This window comes from Glycine max, chromosome 8 (assembly GCF_000004515.6).
Source record: "Glycine max cultivar Williams 82 chromosome 8, Glycine_max_v4.0, whole genome shotgun sequence".
NCBI classification, from domain to species: Eukaryota; Viridiplantae; Streptophyta; class Magnoliopsida; order Fabales; family Fabaceae; genus Glycine; species Glycine max.
In genome coordinates, this window is record NC_038244.2 from 13,744,294 (window position 1) to 13,766,540 (window position 22,247).

At 30.9% G+C, this 22,247-nt stretch overlaps 1 protein-coding gene across 2 annotated transcripts; it reads right to left on the minus strand.

Moving 5' to 3' along the window:
- Positions 1–1,970: 1,970 nt before the first annotated feature.
- On the minus strand, positions 1,971–10,121 carry LOC100812450 (protein PAT1 homolog 1). Of its 2 annotated transcripts, XM_006585361.4 has the most exons (6): positions 9,684–10,121; positions 9,028–9,170; positions 8,789–8,845; positions 7,770–7,925; positions 6,445–6,508; positions 1,971–5,223 (listed from the first exon to the last, which is right to left on the minus strand). In XM_006585361.4, exons 1-6 carry the CDS (start codon positions 9,772–9,774, stop codon positions 2,918–2,920), a joined length of 2,817 nt encoding a protein of 938 aa, XP_006585424.1. In that variant the 5' UTR covers positions 9,775–10,121; the 3' UTR covers positions 1,971–2,917. The 2 variants fall into 2 exon arrangements, with proteins under 2 accessions (XP_006585424.1, XP_003532940.1); XM_003532892.4 differs by lacking the exon at positions 7,770–7,925 and having other exon boundaries at positions 2,158–5,223; positions 9,684–10,120.
- Positions 10,122–22,247: the final 12,126 nt, after the last annotated feature.

A 22,247-nucleotide genomic window follows, 5' to 3' on the forward strand; every position in this document is an offset into this window, starting at 1 on the left:
ATAATCAATCATCAATCTATCTTATATATATATATATATTCCTTTCAAATAATTCAATTAATATTAATAAAAAAATTATATTTATTTTATTCTATTCTATTAAAATTATTTAATCATTACATTAAATCTTAAATTTATTGATATAATATATATTAATTGATTGATTCAAATTAATTAATAATTAAAAACTTTATTTATCATTCTCGTAATAAAACAATTAATATTTAATTATTTTTGGAATTTTTTTATTTTTTTATTTTTAATTATTTTAATTAAATAATTGATGTCAGGTAACAACTAAAATCAGTTTTGAGTGTATACGTATGAAATGTTCAGAAAAAGAAAATTGTCACTCATAATAAAATTGTTTCCATGAAAGATACTTTTACTCGTACCAAAGAAAGATAGACATTGTCATGTTTATCTATGTACATTTTTTTAAAGTTTGAGATAAAACACTAGTAAACTTTTTCGTTTTTTTAAAATAAAACGTTAAATTTGATATATTATAAGAATTGTTTGTTATTTATTGATGTGTATTTTAGTGTTAGTTTGTTAGTTAAAATAGATGTTTGTCAACATTTTGGTTTCTTTAGGAAAATATCGTGGTTAAGGAATCAATTTAAAATTTGTTTACAACAATCGTAAATGAGACTAGTGAGTTTGCATAGAAATTACATGATAAAAAAAAGTAAAAAGATAGAGAAGTTCAAGTAAAAATATATACCAAATAAGGAAATCACATTTATTATTGGTAAATGTATATATACTATAAAAAATTGTAAAATATAATTAACATTTAATTTAACTATTTACAAATTACTATTTTTAAATAGCACTTTTATAATGTAGAGAGGAGTTTACATTTGTGTATATTATTATATTCAACTATAACAAATAATAACTATAAAGTATGGAATTTATTTGATGTGTGAATATGTTTGAGATTAATTTTTAGATGATTTTTCGTCTTTCCTAGTAATATTAATGTTTTCTAGTAGTGCTTCAAGTAGCAAAAATGACTCGTGGGAGCTTTTTTTGTTGGGGGAGTATATTTTTTTTTGTCAAAGATTATATTTAGTGTAAGTAATGAAGAAAAACACACATTTATTTTATCGAGCACAACATGAGAAAGAAGACATAATAATAATAAAAAAAACCAACACCTAAACATTATTTATTTTATTCAACGTGATTTAATCTTTCATCCTATATATCTACATGATTTGAACCTAGACACAATCTTTTCACAATAAGTTTTTAAAATAAATTGGATAAACTTACAAACCTTACCTTCCCTCCACATGACCTAACATTCTAAATTTTAAATGAAAAAAAAAAATATAATTTAAAAATTAAATAATATCTTTAAAATCTAAACAAATCATAAAACTAAAATAATATCTTCTAAATCTAAATAATATTATAACGATTTGAAATTACAAATTTATCTCCAACATTAAGTACTTGTTGATTTAAAGAGTAAATGTATGCAAGTAAAAATCTATGTACTTTTTCAAAGAGTAATTTACTCTTTAAATTATTGAGGTATTTTTATCCTTTAGCTTGACAAGAATGCATAGATTGGTAGAATTTTTCATTCCTATGCACGGATGTCGTATTGGAATTCCAATCAAGAATCGGATCTTTCCACCCAAAAAAAATCATGAATCGGATCATATTAAGAATGGTAAGATCCATGATTAATAAAAAAAAAATATAATGTTAAGGCTATTTTCGCTTTAGTCTAGTCCTCTTAAAATTCCTCTTAAAAATATAATGTTAAGAAAATATAATGTTAAAAAAATATAATGTTAAGGCCATTTTAACTTCTATTCGTGTTCGCTGACCTAGACAAAATTATACATGTTGATAGATGCAACAATGGTATAAAATAGACATCCAAATCCAATAGCCATGTCAGCATTTAACTACATCTTTATGGCAAGGACCAATGGCAAAAAAAAGTATAATAGGAACAATGTAAAAAAATCCCTATATTACAAAGTTAATTACACCATAAAATAAAAATACAAGGCTAAAACACTTAAGAAGTTAGAACAGATATTCATTAAGCCTCCCTAGTCAAAATAATTAGGTACCAAGCAGCCTGCCTAAATCATTTGCCAAAAAATCATGCAAATTTTCAACCATCCATCATCAAAGTGGCCACTTAATTATATTTCCAGATAGGAAAAGGAGCAAGTGAACAACGAACCTCAGCAAATTTCCAAAGAAAACAATGCCAAAGTCAGAGAGAGAAACAGTGAAGGAAAAAAACTAAATACTCTCATGTTAGGGAATCCATAAGAACACATATCTACAAATTGACAACTCAAGTGCAAAAGATAAATTATGCAACAAGTTCAACATGACTTATTCTTCACCAGTGTTCCTTTGAATGTCAGCATGCCATTGCCAACTGGTCAACCTGTGTCTCAGTGAAATTTGCACCCCCTCAATGGCCCTTACCGTTTCAGCAGAACGGTTCTATCAAAGATATGATGAGTACAACCCATCCATCCCCATCCTTCTATATATAATAAGGAAACATGGGAACCAAATATGTCCTAAACCTGTACATGCTAACAACTACTGTGTCCCTACCAGCCACACATAGTAACAATTATATAAGCTCCCCTGTCAAGAAAAAGAAAAGACATGAGGAACAGATCAAGCCGGGCCCGACATAAAAGGCCTGATTGCAAATTTATCACAAAGCTGCACATTATGACAAGTAGACAATTAAGGGTGAGGCAGAAGCCTCCATCATAGATGCAACTCGGCAACTCGCACTCTCCACATTTAAGATTTTTCTCCAGATGTACTTGAACAGATCCAAGGTTGTCCTTACGACATCGGTGTGATCATCAACCTGAAAACCATAATCAACAAGTGAACTTCTGATGTAGATCCATCAACTTAGCACTGTTTCTGAGTTCACATGACCGCCACTACCCCCAGTGTTGCTGTTAAATCCTACCACAGGAACAGAACGTTGAGCAAAATCCAGCAATAACTTCCTCTGGTGCTCGTCAGTGTGAGGGAGGCTAGCACGCAAGAGTTCGACAGGCATTTCTCTACCAATAGATTTGGCAGCATCTGGTCCAATGTCATCCACATTGGAGGTACTTTGTATAAGCATGGATTGCATGATACTATGATATTTATTCATGCAATACTTAGTGAGAAGGCCAAAAAATTCATCAAATGAGGCCTGCCAAAATGAACGATTACCCATATTGAAGTTGCAAGCAGCATGTGGATCAGTTAGAACTTCAGTAGCCCTCTCAAGAACGGATATTAAAACAAGGGAAGCACCATCTCCAGAGGTGCTTCCAATGGGGCGTAGAGGAGGCTGCTCTGCAGAACAAACAACTGCAGCAAGGCAGGCACTAAGAGCACCAAGATCCATTCCTCGGACACATTGGCAAACAACCTTGGCAAGGTTATTTGTAGTCTCTAAAGCTGCCGGATCTGAGGGGAGACCACCAAATAAGAATCTTAAATGACGAAATACGGTCATGCAGACTATCCTCATAAGCTCACTTCCAGGAGGAAGCAACTGAAGATACTTTGCAAGGAGCTTACGTCCCTTGGGAAGAGATACCAACCGAATGAAAACAAGATCATCCTTAGCAGCAAGCCCAACTTTGTGTCCATTCTTTCCCAGTGGGTCAACAAGTTGAAGTGAAGTTGCTAGTCCTTCCAACAGGACTTGCCTTCTTCGTCTTAAATGTGTTCCACCATCTTGTGGCTGATTAAACTGTAGGTAACGATCAATATCATCCACATCAAGAAGAAGACAAAGACCATCCTCAATTGTGACTCTAGCAGCAAACCTAGGTTCCTGCTCAAGAGGCTTCTCTGAAATCTTTTGATCAGAGCTAGAAGTGTTTGGAGGGTCAACCTCAAGAAGAGGGCGAGGACAGCGAATAGAAGAAAATGAAACCCTCCCTAGGGCATCAATCTGAACAAATGAATGTGGCTCAGTATTAGCACGGGATCGTGGAGGATATTCCCTTATTTGGCTTGGGCAAAATGGATGTTTTAACTTAGCCACATTAGGTTTTTTTGCCAGACAAGCTTGGTGGTAATAGTCATCTACATATGGGTCATTACTATGAGTCACAGCATGTTGCATTCTAAGAATGCTCTCTATTTCATCACTTGTCATATACTTGGACCGAAACTGAAATGAACCACTGTCACTCTTTTGGCTACTGGCATCAGAACCATGTAGGGAAAAACGAAGACTGTGTTTACCTTTATGAGTTGATTTTGGTTTATGATCTCTACCATCGGTAATTCCATGCATATGTTCATATTTGCTGATTACAGATGAGCCAGAGGAAGGGCGGGGATTGAATAAATGAGACTGGAAGCCTGATAAGTAGCCTGCAGATCGCTGACCAGGATGATGCAGTCTATGCTGCTGTTGTTGTAATTGAGTCATCAAGTGAGGAGCTACTGATCCATTATGAAGGTGTAATTGTTGCTGTAACATATTATTAAGGAGATTTGAATGATCTCCAGGATACAACCCTGCCTGGTTGACCAATTGATTCTGTATTCGCTGATTATGATGGGAACCAGTAGGAAATTGGCGTGTGCTTACACCAAAATGTGACCCAAGATTTAATGCACTCGGCTGTAGTGCAGAATTAGAGAAATGAGAACGATTTTGAGATGATAGCACCATCTGAGCTGCTCCAGTATGATAAGGAATGTTCAAGTGTCCTGTACTATGGCTTGGAGAACCCAGCTGAGATAGACCACCAGGGGGAGGATAAGAAGTGAATGAAGACTTTGGTACCAAAATTGGTTCACTAGAAAAACGAGGAAGCTCCTGTTGTTTTTCAGGATATGAAGATGTTCTGTACAAGGGCTTTGATTCTTGTAAATGCGCAACAGAGGAATGTGGCTGTGATGACCATCGTTTGCCATCATGATCATGAGCAGTTTCTGTGTCGTAAATATGCTGATCAAACCAGTTAGGAACTGGTTCACTAGAGCAATGTTGGAGGTGGTAGTGTTGCTCCTGCCTTTGCTGCTCGGGATAAGAAGATGTTCTGTACAAGGGCTTTGAATCATGTAAATGGGCTAGGGAAGAATGAGGCTGTGATGACCATCTTTTGCCATCTGTAGAACCTTCACTATCATAAGCATTCTGATCATACCAGTTAATACTATCTTCCCTTTGTGACCATTCAGAAGTAGAATCTGCATAAAACATAAAAATATCAACAAATCACTCAACTAAAAAATATTGCATATATTGAAAAAGGAGGAATAGAGTAGAGGTGCTAAAAACCCTGGAATACATAGTTAATTTGATAGCAAGACACATAAGTGACATAACCCCATCTTAAAGCATAATTATGAAGAGAATTTTACACACACAAGACCAGACCTTCTGAAAATTAAAGATACTAGAGGCAATCCCTCAGATGAAATGTCACATATAGCTTACAACTACATGCCCTTCCTCAATTATTAGTGTGATTACTACATAGCACAAGGAATTTTAGTAAACTTACTACATATTAAGTTGCCATCACGTTTGCCAGAGGAAGTTTTCTACTTAAACACCATCAAATAAAGGATAAGCTTGTAGCAGAAACCCCACTCCCTATCCATTAGGCATAGAAAAGTTGTACACATGCTATCACAAGTTGTAAATATATGCTTGTATTCATGATTTTATACATCCCCCGGTCCATTAGCATATGCCCACTAACTTAAGGTAATTTGCTATATTTGTCTATTGGAAAATAATATAAGTTGTGGCCTTGTAGGTGTGTTTGTAAATATAAATATGCCATGCTAAAACACTATTTAGAAGCAATATATAACCATAGAGTATGATAGTAGTATTGAGTCTATTGACAATGCAATTCTTACAAAAAAAATATAAAAAGGATTGCTTACATGCATCAATTTTTTTCTCAGCAAATGATCAAAATATAATAAAAATCTATAAAATAAATTAATAATTATAATTATTATTAAAAACGGAAGCACTTGATTTATTGAATCATAGTTTTCCCACAGCTCATGAATCACTATGTCTATTAACCTCATAAGAACTAAAGAGTAACAAATAGTGTATATTCAAAAAATCTATGGATATCTGTTACACTTGCACATAAACGAAATCACAAGTTTTCTTGCCATTAAAAATCCATTAAAGAGAGAGGGGGGAGTCTAATCTAGATTAAAAGTGCCAAACTGAAAGTATAAATCTGATATCGGATATCCAAATTCCAAACAGATAGTTTATAGTTTACACTTAAACAAGCAACACATCAGAGTATAACGGAAAAATATTTATTAGAAATGATAAATAAATAAATTAAGAAAGATAAAAGCAAAAGATATATTATTTTTATTTTAATAAAAGAAAGAGAAAATTGGTGAGTTCTTTACAATTGTTTTACTCACTTTCTCTTGATCCCCGTTCACCAATAACACCAGCACTTCTTGGTCCACTCACGACCTTGTTCAACTGAAATGAATAAAATAAAAAAGATTCTTAATCTTTGTATTGATTTGCATTAAGCAGAATTAATAACCATTCATGGAGACAACCAGACAAGCAGTATGATCAAAATCATAAAAGACGCTGAATAATAAAATAAGTACAGGTGGGGCATATATAATGACAATATAAAACAACTACTGTGATGCCAAAAACAATCAAACAAGTTTGAAATGCCAAAGGAAGCAAGCTAATCATATTAACCTTTCATTTAACTACCTCTTCCACTTTTCCTTTCCTTTTTCTTTAATGAATGAGAAACAGCTACATTTAAAAAATTAATGGAGTTACCAACCGCAGGAACTTATGTGCCAGTAAGCATAAAAAGGGAACAGAAAAAACTAGTATGCTGCACAGAGAAACTTAGAAATACACTATAATACCGACAGGCTCCATTAATGTGGTAGCACAAATAACTTTAACCAACAACTTCAGAAACTCAAAATTCTCAAAAATCTAGAGCATTTTACCAATATAGTTTCTTTTGGTATTTTTCTTTAACTTTCCAACTTTCAAGGTTAATCACAAGTGCAAAACAATTTGTTTATTACACTATGGTTCAAAAGCGGGGGCAGGAAAGGAGGGATTTTAATAAAGGGGGGCTGAGGGAAAGGGGAGGGGAATGAAGAAGAGGACCACCTTGTTTAGGGCGTATGGTTGAAGGGGAGGCCGAGAGTGAGGGGTGGAAAGGGGCCCCTTATTTGGTTTTTAAGAGGAGACGAGGGAAAATAATAGTATGATACTGTTAGATCCTTATAAGTATTAATGGAAGGGACAGGAAAGGATATAAAACCTCATCAAAAACTATAAACCACTTTCTCTCGCTCCACAGCCCCCAATACTAGAAAGGGGACAAAAATGGGAGGGGGGGGACTTTTTTAGTCCCCTCTCATTTAAAATAGAATAAAAAAGTTCACACTATTTCTTTCCACTGATCCAAACAACTAAAGAGTAAAGAGAATTTTTTTCCACTTCTTCCTTATTTTTATCCATCCAAACAACACCTCTTTTCTACTCTATTTCCCTACTATTTCTATCCTCCCTATTTCTTCCCTTTTTTATTTCTTCTCTCTCTATCTCACTTCTGATCCAAACAGAGCAGTCTTCCAAAATTCCCCTTAAACCTCAAAATTTTCAGCTGGGTCATGGCAGAGATATTTTAGTGATTTTCATGAAGGTTTTCTAAAAGAAAACTATACAGATTTTTTCGTATCTGAAATGAACAGACCTCTTTGTGTGATGCTCTGCCTCCTGTGTTTGATTCAGGCTTCTTACCCATGTTTACCAGCCAGCACCTGCATTTTCTGGCAAGCACATGACTGTTTCCGGTGAATCCAGATTCTGTTTTTGTTTTCCCCTTTTCTGGCAAGCACATGACTGGTTTCTGAATTCATATTCAATTTTTTTAATTACAAATGTTTCATGAATTTTGAGCAATTTAAAAAAAAAATAGCATTTATATGTATACAGTTACAGTATTACTAATTAGTTAATTAATAAATACTATTATGTGTAAAAATTTAAGAATCAAATAGCATGTGCACTATCCCACTGTAATATTTGTGATAAAGTATAATGTATTAATTTTTATTTAAAAAGTTATCAAAGTTTATTTTGGTCCCTCCTTTAGATGTTTTCTGGATCCATCCCTGATGTTGAGTGCAAAACATATTATGAAATCTGTCTATACATCCTGCTCAGACCAAAAAAACTAACCAATGGAAGGAAACCAAGATAACCTTCCAAGTTTCTGCAAAGATTCTAAAGTTGCAAGATCCATGAAATATAAACACACAGAAATAACAAAGGATTTGGATTTAACATCAGAAGACATACTAGCCCAGTAGCCCATCACTTATAATATTTTATTTTTCTTCATTTTTGAAGAAAGCATGTGCTGTACCAAGCAAAGGAAAACTCACTATGATCAATGAAGAATAAAGGGTAGTCAGTTAAAAAAAACAAATAAAACTGAACAATCAAGGAAACCAGAGGTTCAGAAATATTATTTAGTGTGGAATATTCACTTTTTTCCATGTCTTAAATCATATTTGAAGCATTGCATCAATCATATTGCAGAAGCACAATTCCTTTTTCTCTAAAATTTATAAATTCAAACATGTAAATTTTCTATTTTTAAATGCATTAGCGCAAATTAAGAAATTATCATCATCGCAAAATTTGTCACATCTAAAAAAATCTCAAGCATTAAGAGAAAGCATCATAATGGTGATTTAAAAACCCTACCTTCCAAAAAGTGGTAGTAAGATCATCAATATCAGAAAGAGATTTTACATCCTCAGCCTGCAGAGTGAAAGTATAAGTTAGTTGATATGAAATTTTAGCACTGTGTCTGTAAAGAGCTGCTGGACTAAAAGCATAAGCTCAACATGTTTATACCCAAAAATATTATAACCAAAATTTGAAATCAAAAACAAAAAATCGTCGTCATAAAAACTAAGAAGATTGAAAATTAAGTAATTAACCTCTTCTCTATTGAAAAAGAACTCCTCCTCATTAGACTCAACAATAGGCAAACAGCCATCATCTTCTAACCCTCCCAACTCAACTTCCTGGACAGCTTCTTTACCGAAGAATGCATATTGCGATGCGTCAAAAACAGCACCTTCTGCAAGACAAATAATTCCAGTCAAAGACCTAACAATATCTCAGAACAAAACTTAGATATGTAAAGCCAAGGAAAATAGCAAACATCATTGCAAGTACAACAAGTTTATTTCACTCTAAAAATTGGGAAACACATCAATGCAAATAACATTCTTTGACCTCAATCATCAACAAAGAGTAAGCAAACACACTACACAATACAGAGAGAGGTTATGCAGTCATGAAACACTATGCTCAATCAACTAAAGCAGCAAACAACGGCATAAACCTGAACATAACAAAAAATATTCTCAAAAAAAAAAGAAACTTAAAAAGCTTCATCATTAAGCTTCTGGGAGCTGAAGCTGAAAACCAAACAACCACCTTGAAATGCATCTTAAATCTTTTCCCATAATTCAAATTAAAACAAGTGATTAAACAACACCAGATCTACAAGACCAAGCTGAATCAAAGAACACAAAAAAAGACACCCTTAAAGAAAAGGGTAAGAAGAAGAAAAAACGAGATTTGAAACCTGAGGAAACATTCCCCAATTCCCTAAGATTCTCTGCGTTGGGAGCGCCACCAACACCACCCCCACCTCCAAACCCATCCATATCCAGCATAAAAACGAAGGAAGAACGAACCCCAGAAAACAAAAACCGCGAAAGATCAAAGATTTAGGGAGAAAAAGAGAATTAGAGAACCCAATGAGAAAAGGGTCGTTGTTCAAACTTGAAAGAAACCCCCTTTTTTTCTTCTTCTGTTTTTCTCAGAGCGAGAACGGTAGAACAAAAGGGGGGAGAAGAAGATCTGTGCTGACAATTGAACACATGGAAGAAGAGAAAAATGGAAGAAAAAGAAGAAGAAAAAAAAAGTTTGAGATTTGGATCAAAGAGAAAACAGAAAGAAAGAGAGAGACAAACAGAGGAGAGAGACAAACAGTGAGAGGAACCCTACAGAGGAGATATTATTGAGCCAAATTTATTACAGAAAAAAAAATTGTTCTTTGCTTTTGTTTTTTCTAATTTTATTATTATGTTGCGTAAAAAGCAGGACGAGAACGGGACATCTTGGCTTCGGAAAAATTAACTTTGGACAACTAAAAATATTTATTTATGAATAAAATTTGAATAAATGATTGATTTTTTTATTGGTATAAAGTTGTCCAATTAATAATTATTTTTGTTTGGATGTCAGAGTATATAGTAAATATTTTTACCAATATAATTTATTTTATACCAAATATCAATCAGGATTTTTATAATAAGTGATTTTTCATTTTCCTGTCTTTTTTTAATTTTCTTATCTTATTTCTTAATTAAATTTGAATTTAGTTTTGATAATCGCGCTAATATTACATGTTATTAAAAAAAATTGTTCAGCATTAAAAAATATATAATGGTAACTTTAAATTTAATATTAAGTCTAAATGCATATCTGAAATCTGAATAGTATTTATAAAAATAATAATATATTTAATGCCGTAATATAGTAAATAAATTTCATATTTTTACATAGTAAATATGATTTTTATTAAAAATATAATTTTTTTATATTTATATTTAATTATAGATTTATATATGGTAAATTTGTTAATTATTATGATAATTATTTTATAAAATGTAATTAAAATGATTTCTAATTAATAAATAATGTAAAAAAAAGTTGTTTTAAAAATTAATGTGAAAAATTTACACCAATTACATATGAAAATTAAATTCTAATATGTTTTTATCAATTTTTATTTGTTTCTTAGTATTTTTTAACTTTTCTTAAGTTTAATTATTCTACAAGTATTTATGATTTAGTTTTATATTATAAACTGGGACATATTTGTTTCAAATTAAAAAGTGTTTTTGATGGGGAAAAAAAAGATGATAATTGTTTTTCTAGAGATTTATATAAAAAAAACATAAGCTAATTTTTTTTAGTTATCATCATGAAAATTACTTCTAAGAAAAACAACATTTGTTTTTTTAAGAAATTATTGAAAATAACTTTGGATTTTCATTAGATTTTATATTTTTTTGTTTTTAATTATTTTGAAAGTTTTGAATAAATGCATAAAACATTAAAAAAATGAATTTAAAAAAAAAGTATGTTTTTCTTTTTATGGAGAAAAAAAAGTTACAACACGCTTTTTTTTTAAGAAGTTACAACACGCTTAAAATACATAACTTCACTCCCACGTTCTTTCAATTAAATATTCTAATTATTTTATATTTTCTTACGCTACTCTCGCAACTAGTAAAAAAATAGTTACATTAATAAGTAGGCTTTGGAATTATTTTTAAATAAGTCCTTTAATTATTTTTTTAGGCCTTTCAATTAAATATAAGTAGGTGCCTGTAATTAGTTTATGACTGGTTGAAATTACCAGAATATAACAATTTATGACAGTTTTAAAAAAATTGAAACTCAATTAAAAAAATTAGATGATTAAAGATTACTAATTTAAAAATTCTAAAATAATTAAAGAACTTACTTAGCAATTTAACCTAAATGTTTTTCTCTCTCAATCTTTTCAAGCTATTTTTTATTAGTTTTTATCACTAAATTGAATTGCAATATTTTTTTAAAAAAATCTACAATTAAAATAACTGTATATAATAAGCTAAGTTATTTATTATAAATCTAAAATTGTATTATATAGAATAAATATTATTTTTATACATTTAAAATTCATAATATTATTGAATATATAAGTTATACTATAATTAAAATTTATGATAAATAAATATATATATATATATATATATATATATACAATATTAGACTACTTTTATTAACTTTACAAGATAATTATTTCTATGTCATTTTGAGGAATCAAAGTCATAAAAAAATATACGGTAAGAAAATGCAACTAAAAAACATGATTACATGTAGTGGATTATTGATTTTTGACGTGGCTACTTTAATAATTATATCAAGTCTATGTGTCTAAATGAAAAAAAAAAGTCTTATGTGAATGCATTTATTAATTTTGGTATGTAGAATTGTAACGTTAATTATTCTCTTAAATTGAATTAGTATATGTTTTTTAACATCGGATCATTAATTAAGAAGTTGACCAAAATATCTTTTTTTTATGCAGTATAATAAACATTTTTCTTTTTTTAAAACCATAATAAACATTTTTCATTTTGAAGGGACTGTGCGTCTGTGCGAGTAAATTGATAAAATCAGCAAACAAGCTTTAGTGAACAATGAATTAAAATTTGTCTAAGGGAAACAGGATCAAATAATTTAGGATTTATTATTTTTTCCCCTAAACTTATTAATACTTGCATGGGAAGCAATTCTAACACCATTTCAAGGGAAGAAATGTCATAATAGGTGGTTGCTTATAAAAAAATTGCAAAAACACAACAATATAAAATAGACTTCATATGATTTTTTTTTTTTTACTAAAAAATAGACCTTGTATGATCTAAAGTACTCTTTATGACTTTTATCATATAATCTGGTGTACTCTTTTTCACTTTTACCATCCATCGGTATTTTGTATATATTAACTTGAGTGTGAAATTCTTGTAAATACTAAAATTTCATGCAAGTCAGATTGAATTAAATTTGATTATGTTTGATATTCAATCTAGTTAAATTTTCGCACATCATATAGATTTGAGTATTTTCATTGGCATACTAAATCTAAATCAAACTAATTATAAATGGGATAAGTCAGATCAAGATAATTGGACTCAAATATTTTTTTTTTATTTTGTAAAAAATATTTTTTAGAATAATTTATTTTTGTCTAACTCCTTATAAATATAGAATGACAGCATGTCTTAAAAAAAGATAAAATTAAAACTATTTGATTAATAGAATTAACCGTTACAATGTTAGTAAATATATATTTTTAGCATAAAAAAACATAAGCAAGGCACCTAGTAAATACATCATAAAAATTTGGCTTATGCTTGTTCAAGTATATTCCATTCAAATATTCCATCTTTAAGATTTGGTGTTGAACACATATATTACTTTCTTTTAGGGAGAACACATATATTACTTAAAACATTACGTGTCAGTATTATTTTTCTCAAACTATTCATATTGTTCTCCCAAATATAATAGTAAAATAAATACTTCCAGATTTCAGGCCAGGGATTATTTTCAAATCTAAAAATGTCTTAATGAACTTTTTAAAACTGTATATATAGGTATAATGGGTTAATTTTAAATTTATGTGTGTAACTTTATATATACTTGAATCTATAAAATGAACCAAGTGATATGTAGTTTAAGATTAACGTAACTCAGCGAAAAGAAAATAGTTTAAGATTAATCCAAACGGATTACAATACAAAAATTCTTTAACTTCACCTCATTTATATATATTTTTTTCAATTTCTTTGCTCCGTTGCTCTTTTATTATTTGAAATAGATAAATCGCTCAAAAAATCAATGCTTAGTATTTTTAAAATTGCCGCAGGGACTGAATATATTTTAAATTATTTTCAGTGAACAATTTAAAATTAATATAAAACTGTGTATATTTGAATGTTTCATTTTTTTTTTTTAATATCATCCTGTGACATTCATGGCAACTATAAAACTACAAAAGTAAAGGTCTTGGCGTCTTGCTATATTTAAGCTAAAAGAAAGGCTATCTGAAGCATTGTTTCAATGTTCGTACAAAAAAAATTGTATTTTTTTTTTATTGATGATTGGTTGGTGCTAACGTAGACACATGAGCAAGAACATGAATTTCACACTTTCGTAACTTGATCTTTAAGGCATGGCTTTAAGCACAGAAAAACGAAATTTTAAAGCTCTACGTTCATATAAAATTAAAAACAGTTGGAATACAATTCTGGCGACAAGAAAGTGAAATTTTACATTAAATAAAAATAAAAATCTGAACATCATATAAATAAATAAAAATATTTATAATTTTGAGTCTTATAAATTTAAACTAAAATATAATATTAAATTTATTTATGTAATTTGTTCGAGACTCATTGATAAATAAAATATTCTCTCTTTTTATGCACAACATAACTAGAAGATAATACTAACATAAATTTTTATTTACGTATGCTTAAATAAATCAATCTATTACACTTAATTTTTATTAATCCAAACCTAATTTATTTCCTAAGTCTAACATTTTTTAGGGAAAAAAAAAAGCTTAATATAAACTAGACCATAAACTCCTTTCAAACATCATGACTCAATTTTTCCCAGCTATGATTCAACCCAAACGGGTTGAGTAAAGCCAAAATTATCTCACTTTACAACCAAAAAAAAAAATGTATCACTTTACAATTTTGATGCTTATCTGAACCAGGATGCAAAATTAAAAACACTATAATGATAAAGACACTTGGCTCTATTTAATAAGATCTTCTTTTAAAAACTTTTATCGTTATTAGGTGACTAGCATAATAAGACAAGAGTACAAAACAGATTCCTGTATATTATCCAGCCTTTCAACATTTCTCATTCTATATTTCTTCTTTTTATTTTTATCCTTCATTTTATGATGACACGTAAGTATATGCAGATCAAGCTAGTCACGTCTAAAAGAACTTCACATGCTTCATAAAATGTTCAAAGAGACTACCATATAGTCGTTGTTTTTTTAGGGAAGACTATCATATAGTTATGTTCGGTCAAATAAGATTGATAAATTGGTTGAAAGTTAGGAGATTAATTTATAAATAAAAACTATAAAGTAGTTAAATAAATTATAGATTAGTCGAAATAACTAATCAAATGTATTTATACTTCGTTATAATACGATTAAATCATTTGTTTAAATTTGGAATATTTAGTGCATGCTTGATATATGTTAAATCAAGTCTTGGACATAGTGACCGAGGAGGAGAAGTTTTTTCAAGCTTGTTATCTTTAGTATTCCAATCAAATTTTTGAAGATAGACCTAGTAAGTAGTGTTGTAATATTGACTTGGTCGAGATGAGATAATAGGTTAATAGATTAGTAATCAATTTAATATGTCATTAGTTGATCTGATATATATTTAAAAAATTAAAATTTTATAACCTACTTTAAAAGAGTTAAAAAAATCATATCATAAATTAATATAATTTCACTCTAAAACATATTGGTTTAATTTTTTATTATTACTCTTCTTTTGTTTATTATATTATATGTTTTGTTTTATTTCATTTATTTTACAATAATTATTTGTTATGTTTCAAGTGAATTATTATTATTATGATTAAGTTTATTAGAATTTGTTTGTTATTTAATTATTATTTTGTTTTGTTATCATTCCTTTCACTATGTTAAATCTTTATATATATTAAAGTTGTCAGTAAACATCAGTTATTACAATTAGGGTTAGTGTCAAACAGTGCTGGTTCTTGTTAATATGTGGGAGCATTGCTTTGGGCCATGCATGTTTTTTGTATTTTTATAATTATTAAACAGCAACTTTTCTATTAAACTATGGGCCACGTTCTACTTTCCATAAACTCCGGTTAGACCACTTTCGAGTCCACCAGTTAAATTAAATTTTATTTTGTTTTGCTTTATAACATTTTGTAAGATATTTATGATTATTATTTTTCATAAGTCGGTAATAATACAGATCTCTGATCACATATTCTCAATTCTCTCTTCTCTTTCTAGTTTCTAATAATTTTAATGGAAGAACTAATGATACTTAAATCACTTCACTTTGCAGTAATGTGGTGACTAGACTCGAATACGTGTCCTAATAAAGAGGAAAACAATTCAAGCTCATAAAATTTGCTCTAGTTACACCATGTTTGCTTCAACACGTAGACAAAACATCCTTTTAGAAACAATGATTTGATGGTATTGAAATATATGTGTGCCTGTTTCTTTTTTTACTTGCTGTTTATTGTGTTGACTTACTGTATATATTTGAAGTTCTTGTTGATTCGTTTTATGACATAAACACTGCAATATATCATATGCAGTGTGAACAGCAAGCTCTTTGTTCCCAGAGCCTAATAATCCTTCTGGAACTCTACTGCTCATATCAATAAATGAAATTAATCGAATATGGAACCATAATAAATCAGAAACATGTGTCTGAAAACCAGGAAAAGCAAATGCATTTGTCAAAGATTATAAGTATTTGTCCCAAGATTAATACCCATCAAAATATATTAAAATTAAAAAAAGAGAGAAGAATATCAAATTATCAATACATTTGTCAAAAATAATTTTAACTTTTTAACTTTTAAATGTTGATGTAAAAGAATGACGTAGAAAACAGTTTTGAACAAGTCATAGAAATCGAGTAGAAATTTCTTCGGTTTGTTATCTTTAGCATTCCAATTTTTTAAGATAGAGGCAGCAAGATTATATGCATCATCGTCCTTTTGTTCAATTAGACACATCTAAGAAAAATATATATAAGCTAAGTTTAAAAAATAAAACAGAAAATGACTTGTTGGGATACAATCAAAATTCCACATCGGATAAACAACGGATTGAACATGGGTTTATAATCACAAGTCTCTGTTGGTATGATGTATTTTGGTTTCTAAAATTCGAATGATATCTGATTTATTTTCCCTTTTTACGTGTAAGTGATTTGGATTAAGTTGGATTTATTTATTTATTTTTGTTCACCCAATTTAACTCGATCCAAGGTTGGATTGAGTTGATTATTAGGTGGGATTATTAAAAAATTGTAACCTCTTTAATTATTGACAAAAATTTAAAAATTCATAAAACTCAAAAATAATAAGAATATTTTTTTTTACAAAATAATAAGTAAATTATATTGTGTCCAATTTCAAAGCTAGAAGAAGGTCGGATATGGATCTCATTGATGAAAGGCAAGCAAGATATAATAATCTCGACACCATCCTCAAATTGTTCAATGACAATACAATCCTTGGTGTACTGGACAGGTCGGATATAGGAAGAACCATATTGATATTATATGGTCTTTAGGTCCATTTTTCATAAAACGATTAACAACATAGTTAGTGGATAATCAATGATATTGTAAGGCTAATCTAACAAAAGTCGTGGATCGTTTAAGGTATTCTCTAGAAACTTTAAACGAAGTGGACAATGAATACGAAGAGATGGTGTTTCTTAAGTCTACTTTGGATCATTTGTTACACTGTACGGTGTCCATCGTTATTGGGAGGAAAAGTAGGCATCAAAAGTTAATCATTTTTTAATTGATTGATGTTGGGTAATTTTAAAGCAATTCATTTTTTAACTGTCTGATGTTGGATAATTTTAAAGAATTTCGTTATTTTTAATTGATTGATGTTGGGTTTGAGTTTCATTTTTTGGGCTCCAAAGTGTGGCAAGGACGTGTTAGGAGTGGTTGTTGGGATGAGATTTTTGCAACGGGTGATTGTATTTGTATGTCTTTATAACTAAATAAGTGAGGACCTTCTCACACGTAATCTGCATTTTGAGCCGAGAGGCAGTTTGTGTGATGATGAAGTAGCTATTGATAATGTTGTTATAGAGGAGGTTACTAAAGGATATTTTTTAAATTTAACAATGGGCGAATGTATGATGTGAGTGATTTTGTCTCTAGAATAATCTTGTCTTTGCATACGATTTGTGGCATATTTTGGTAGCTTACCTTGTGTAAACATTGGGGGGGGGGGGTTATAGCATATAGGCAGTGGAGAATAAATTTCATAATTTATTCATTTTTATCAATTTTTGGAAGCATGTTGGTTGTAATTGGATTTTGTCAACCCCATTTTTAAAATTTAATCCAATTTTAATTAAATTGGATTGAGTTGGTTATCGGATTAGGTCATTAAAAAACTATCACCTTTTTAATTATTGTAAAAAAAAAGATCAAACTAAAAAATAATAAAGATATTTTTTTGACAGAATAGGAGGAATATTTTCAAAAATATAAAGTTTCCCATGGCAATATTATTCTTGACCAAAGGGACCAAGGTAGAACCTCAATCTATCCTCTTCTATGTCATTGTTGGTTTTCCCCATCGGGTGACTTTTGCATGTTAAATGCCTACCACAATTTTCTTCCCTCGAAAATCCTTTACTTTAAAAAATAAAAGTAAAAGTAAATAGTGTTCAATGTAATACTAGAAGCTTCTAGAATAATATGAGTCGTCAAGAAAAGGGTTAAGATTGTGCAAAAAATTATTTCCAATTTCATTTCATTGCTCCTTGCATCACCCTCATACATAAGTTGTTCCTCTTTCCACCACCCTCCATGGATATGGGTTAATGCTCTTCTGCAATCGATGTCAAGTTGTGATCCCTTTCTCTTTCACACATAAGACAATCAGAGCATGCTTTCAACGCAGTCACTTATTTTGTCACGAGGGTGAACAAGCTGCCAGGTTTCGACGTTGTTGCTTCTTCTATGATAAGAGTGAACGAGTCGTCAGCTTCCTATGCAAAATATGATGAGTCAACGCCTCTTCAGACAGTGAAAAGTTATTCTTCCCTAAGATTGAGGGGTTTTGCCTCAAAAGTGGCATTGAGATCTGCCTCCCAAGAGGGAGGGATGGTTCCAATGTTGCTTCCACAAGGGGTTTGACGCTTAGCATTTTCAAGTGAACACCATCAAAGGAGACACTCATTCTCCCCTCTTCAGTTAATCTTTTATTTGGAAATAATCTTTGATTTCTCTTTTCGCTATACAAGGATCTTCGCACCATTCCCCACCTACCACAAGCCTTTCGATGCCATTGTATTTTATCCAATTAACCACCTTCTGAAAGTACTTAGTGTTTGCATCTCTATCTTTCAACCATTTTATTCTTCATTTTTTGGTGCAGAATATATTCAATGATTTTGATACATAAATCCTCTCATGGGTGTAAGTGGCCTAGTCTTGATTGAGTTTTATCTATTTTTTAACTCAATCCAATTAAACTTAATTGGGTTAGTTGTTGTTGAGTCATTAAAAAACTGTCACTTCTTTAATTATTTTTTTAAAAATAAAAATAATCCTCAAACTCAAAAATAATAAGAATATTTTTTTGGTGGAATAATAAAGATATTTTAAAAAATCAATATTCATAAACATTGCATTATTCGTATGATAAAAATAAATTATAAATATATACTCATAGTACCATTCAAAAAATAATGTATTATCTCAAAATAAACAAAAAAATAAACTCTAAGACAATTTATTACCTAAAAAAAACAATGTATTACTTGAAGAATGAATTAATAATTTAATTGTATGTAGATTGGATTAGGTTTTGTTCAAGTCTAAAACTCTAAATCCATCACCCAATTTAATTTTAATTAAATTCATTAAACTAAAATTAGTCCAATACAATGACCCAATCCAATTCACAAAATCTAACTAGGGTGGTTGGATTAAGTGAGTTTACATATTAAGTTTGATTGCCTAACAATGATCCAATACATGTCTTAAGAAAGTAAGAAAACAATTGAATTTCATAGCAATTGCTATAGTTAAACCATGTGTGCTGCTCCAACACAAAGACAAATATGTCAAACTCAGGGGTTGTGAGTTATATCACCGAATTCTTTAGGGTAATGACACCAAAACACCCTTTTACAAATAGTGATTTGAGGGTATTAAAATATGTGTGTGCAAATTTTTTTCTTGTTATTCATTGTGTTGACTTCATGTGTATTTTTTCTATTTCAAAATATATTTGAAGTTCTAGTTGATTCGCTTGATGACATAAGCAATGCAACAATTGTGCATGTTATTGAAGTATTAAGAACTTGGCTACATCCAAGTGTTGTGTCATCATGCTACACATTGATGTTTGTGTACACCTGCTTTTAAGATTGCTCATAATTTTATTTTTTTTCAAATTTGCAAGAAATTTTATCATTGTTATTTTTTATCATTCAATAATATGGATCTTTCGCACATTCTTAATTCTTTGTTCTTTATGATTTCTTATAATTTTAATGGAAGACTTAATGATGCCTAATCTACTTTGCCCTTTTTCCATTAATATAGTGACTAGACTTGGATACATGTCTTCCATAATGAAAGGCATTTTGAAAGGGAGTTTAGGCAAAAAGGATTTGGATATTAAGTAACTATTGGAGGTTATTTTAAGCAATTATTTGGATTTGGATTTTAAATAACGTCTTTAACAACAACAACCTTAATAAATTGAATGCATTTTATTATTTACTTACGTTTAAAACATGGGTAAGCATGAGTGTCTTTGCACAAATACTTTAACATAACAAATGAGAAATTAAACAAAAAGAAACAACACCACTCTCCTAATGGGGGCTACAAGAGGGACATAGGATTTTTCTATGTACCAGTCTCCAATTGAGATAATTAAGTCATTTATTATGTACCTCTTTCTTGTGAAACTAAAATATGATATTAAAATATTAAAAATTCATCCTCACAAAATTAAAATATATCATTACCTAAGTGTATATTGCCTATCCATAACGTCTTGAACACATGTACAAATTTTTTGACGTCATTTATTGTTATATTTTTTCGACAATACCTCTCCATCCAAACAGTTCCGCATCTATGAACCACTGTCTTTGTCCACCCCTAACTGGAAACCACCACCGACCACCATGCAACCAAACCCAACGACCACCATCAATCCCCCACTCAACCTTGATTTTTTATTTTTTTTATAAAGAAAAGTGATAAAGTTAGAGAACAACGGGTTACAATAACAACTTTCTAAAAAGTGCATGCTTCCTATGATACATGAACCCCACTGCAATTACACTCGAATCGAATATAACTTATACCAGAAGTAACACATAACTAAAAATGCTAAAATTTGGCCCTTAACTCTTCCCTAAGTCTTGATTATTGTGTCTACCTATTACCCCCTACCTGGCGTTTGATAAAAGGCGGAAGACAAGATTCAAAGCCACCTATTTTGTAATAAATTTGTTGAACCATCCTCTTGAGACTAGAAGCTCCAATCGAAACCCATAGACCAGTATCGTACCACTTCCAATATCCACAAGACCCCTCACCTCAATTTCGTGAAGCCAAACTCAAATCTAGAAAATGGAATTGAGCATTTTGGAATGTTTGGGCATGGAGATAGATAATCAACATGATGAAGCTCGAGGGTGCGATCCTCAACGTTGAAAACCCCTATGACACTGTCACGTAGAAGTTGGAGGGTGCAATCCTCAATGCCATCGTTTTCATCGAGGAACACATCAAGAAACATATTTTAGCTTCTTATTATGATTATTTGGGGAATAAAAAAGTGAGATATTCTTACTTCCAGGTTGACCCAATTTCCCTACACTTTTGAAAATAGTTTTTGGAAGAGCACCATTTTATACTCTTTGAGAATTAACTTAGAGTGTATTTGGATAGGATGATTTAACTAGGTAATGTATAATTGTTTGGATATTTTAGTAAAAGGAATTCAAAATTTTAGAATTTTAAAAGAGATTTTAGTTAGTTGAAAGAATAGAATTTCAAATGTTATCTTCAAGGGAGTGAATTTGAAAATTCCTCTCTTCGTTGCCGCCATGCCCCTCCTCTGCCACCTTCACCTCAGAGGCAACTTCTTCTCCAGCCATATCCCTTCCGAGTACGGCACCTGGCAGCACCTCGCCCTCTCCGGCAACGAGCTCGCCAACAACATCGCGCCCGAGCTCGGAAACCTCTCCGCCCTCCGCGAGCTCTACATCGGTTACTACAACATCTACTCCGACGGCATCCTGCCCGAGATTGGAAACCTGTCCAACCTCGTCCGGTTAGACGCCGCCTACTGCGGCCTTTCTAGCGGGATTCTGATGAAGCTAGGAAAGCTCCAGAATCTGGACACGTTGTTTCTTCAGGTGAATGTGCTCTCCGACTCGCTCACCCCCAAGCTGGGGAGCCTCAAGAGCCTTAAGTCCATGGACCTCTCCAACAACATGCTCTTCGGCGAGTTTTGCGGAGCTAAAGAATCTGACTCTGTTGAACTTGTTTCGGAACAATTCCTGAGTTTGTTGGAGAGTTACCGGCTTTAGAGGTGTTGCAGCTTTGGGAGAACAACTGAAGAAAGGATAATTAGGGGAGAGAGGAGAATTTGGGTTGGATTTGTTGGTTTTGGTTTGAAATCTAAGGTTTTCATTTAGTGATAATTCAGTGATTGTTGAAGAGAGAGGTTGTATCCAAACATACAATTTTAAAAATAAAAG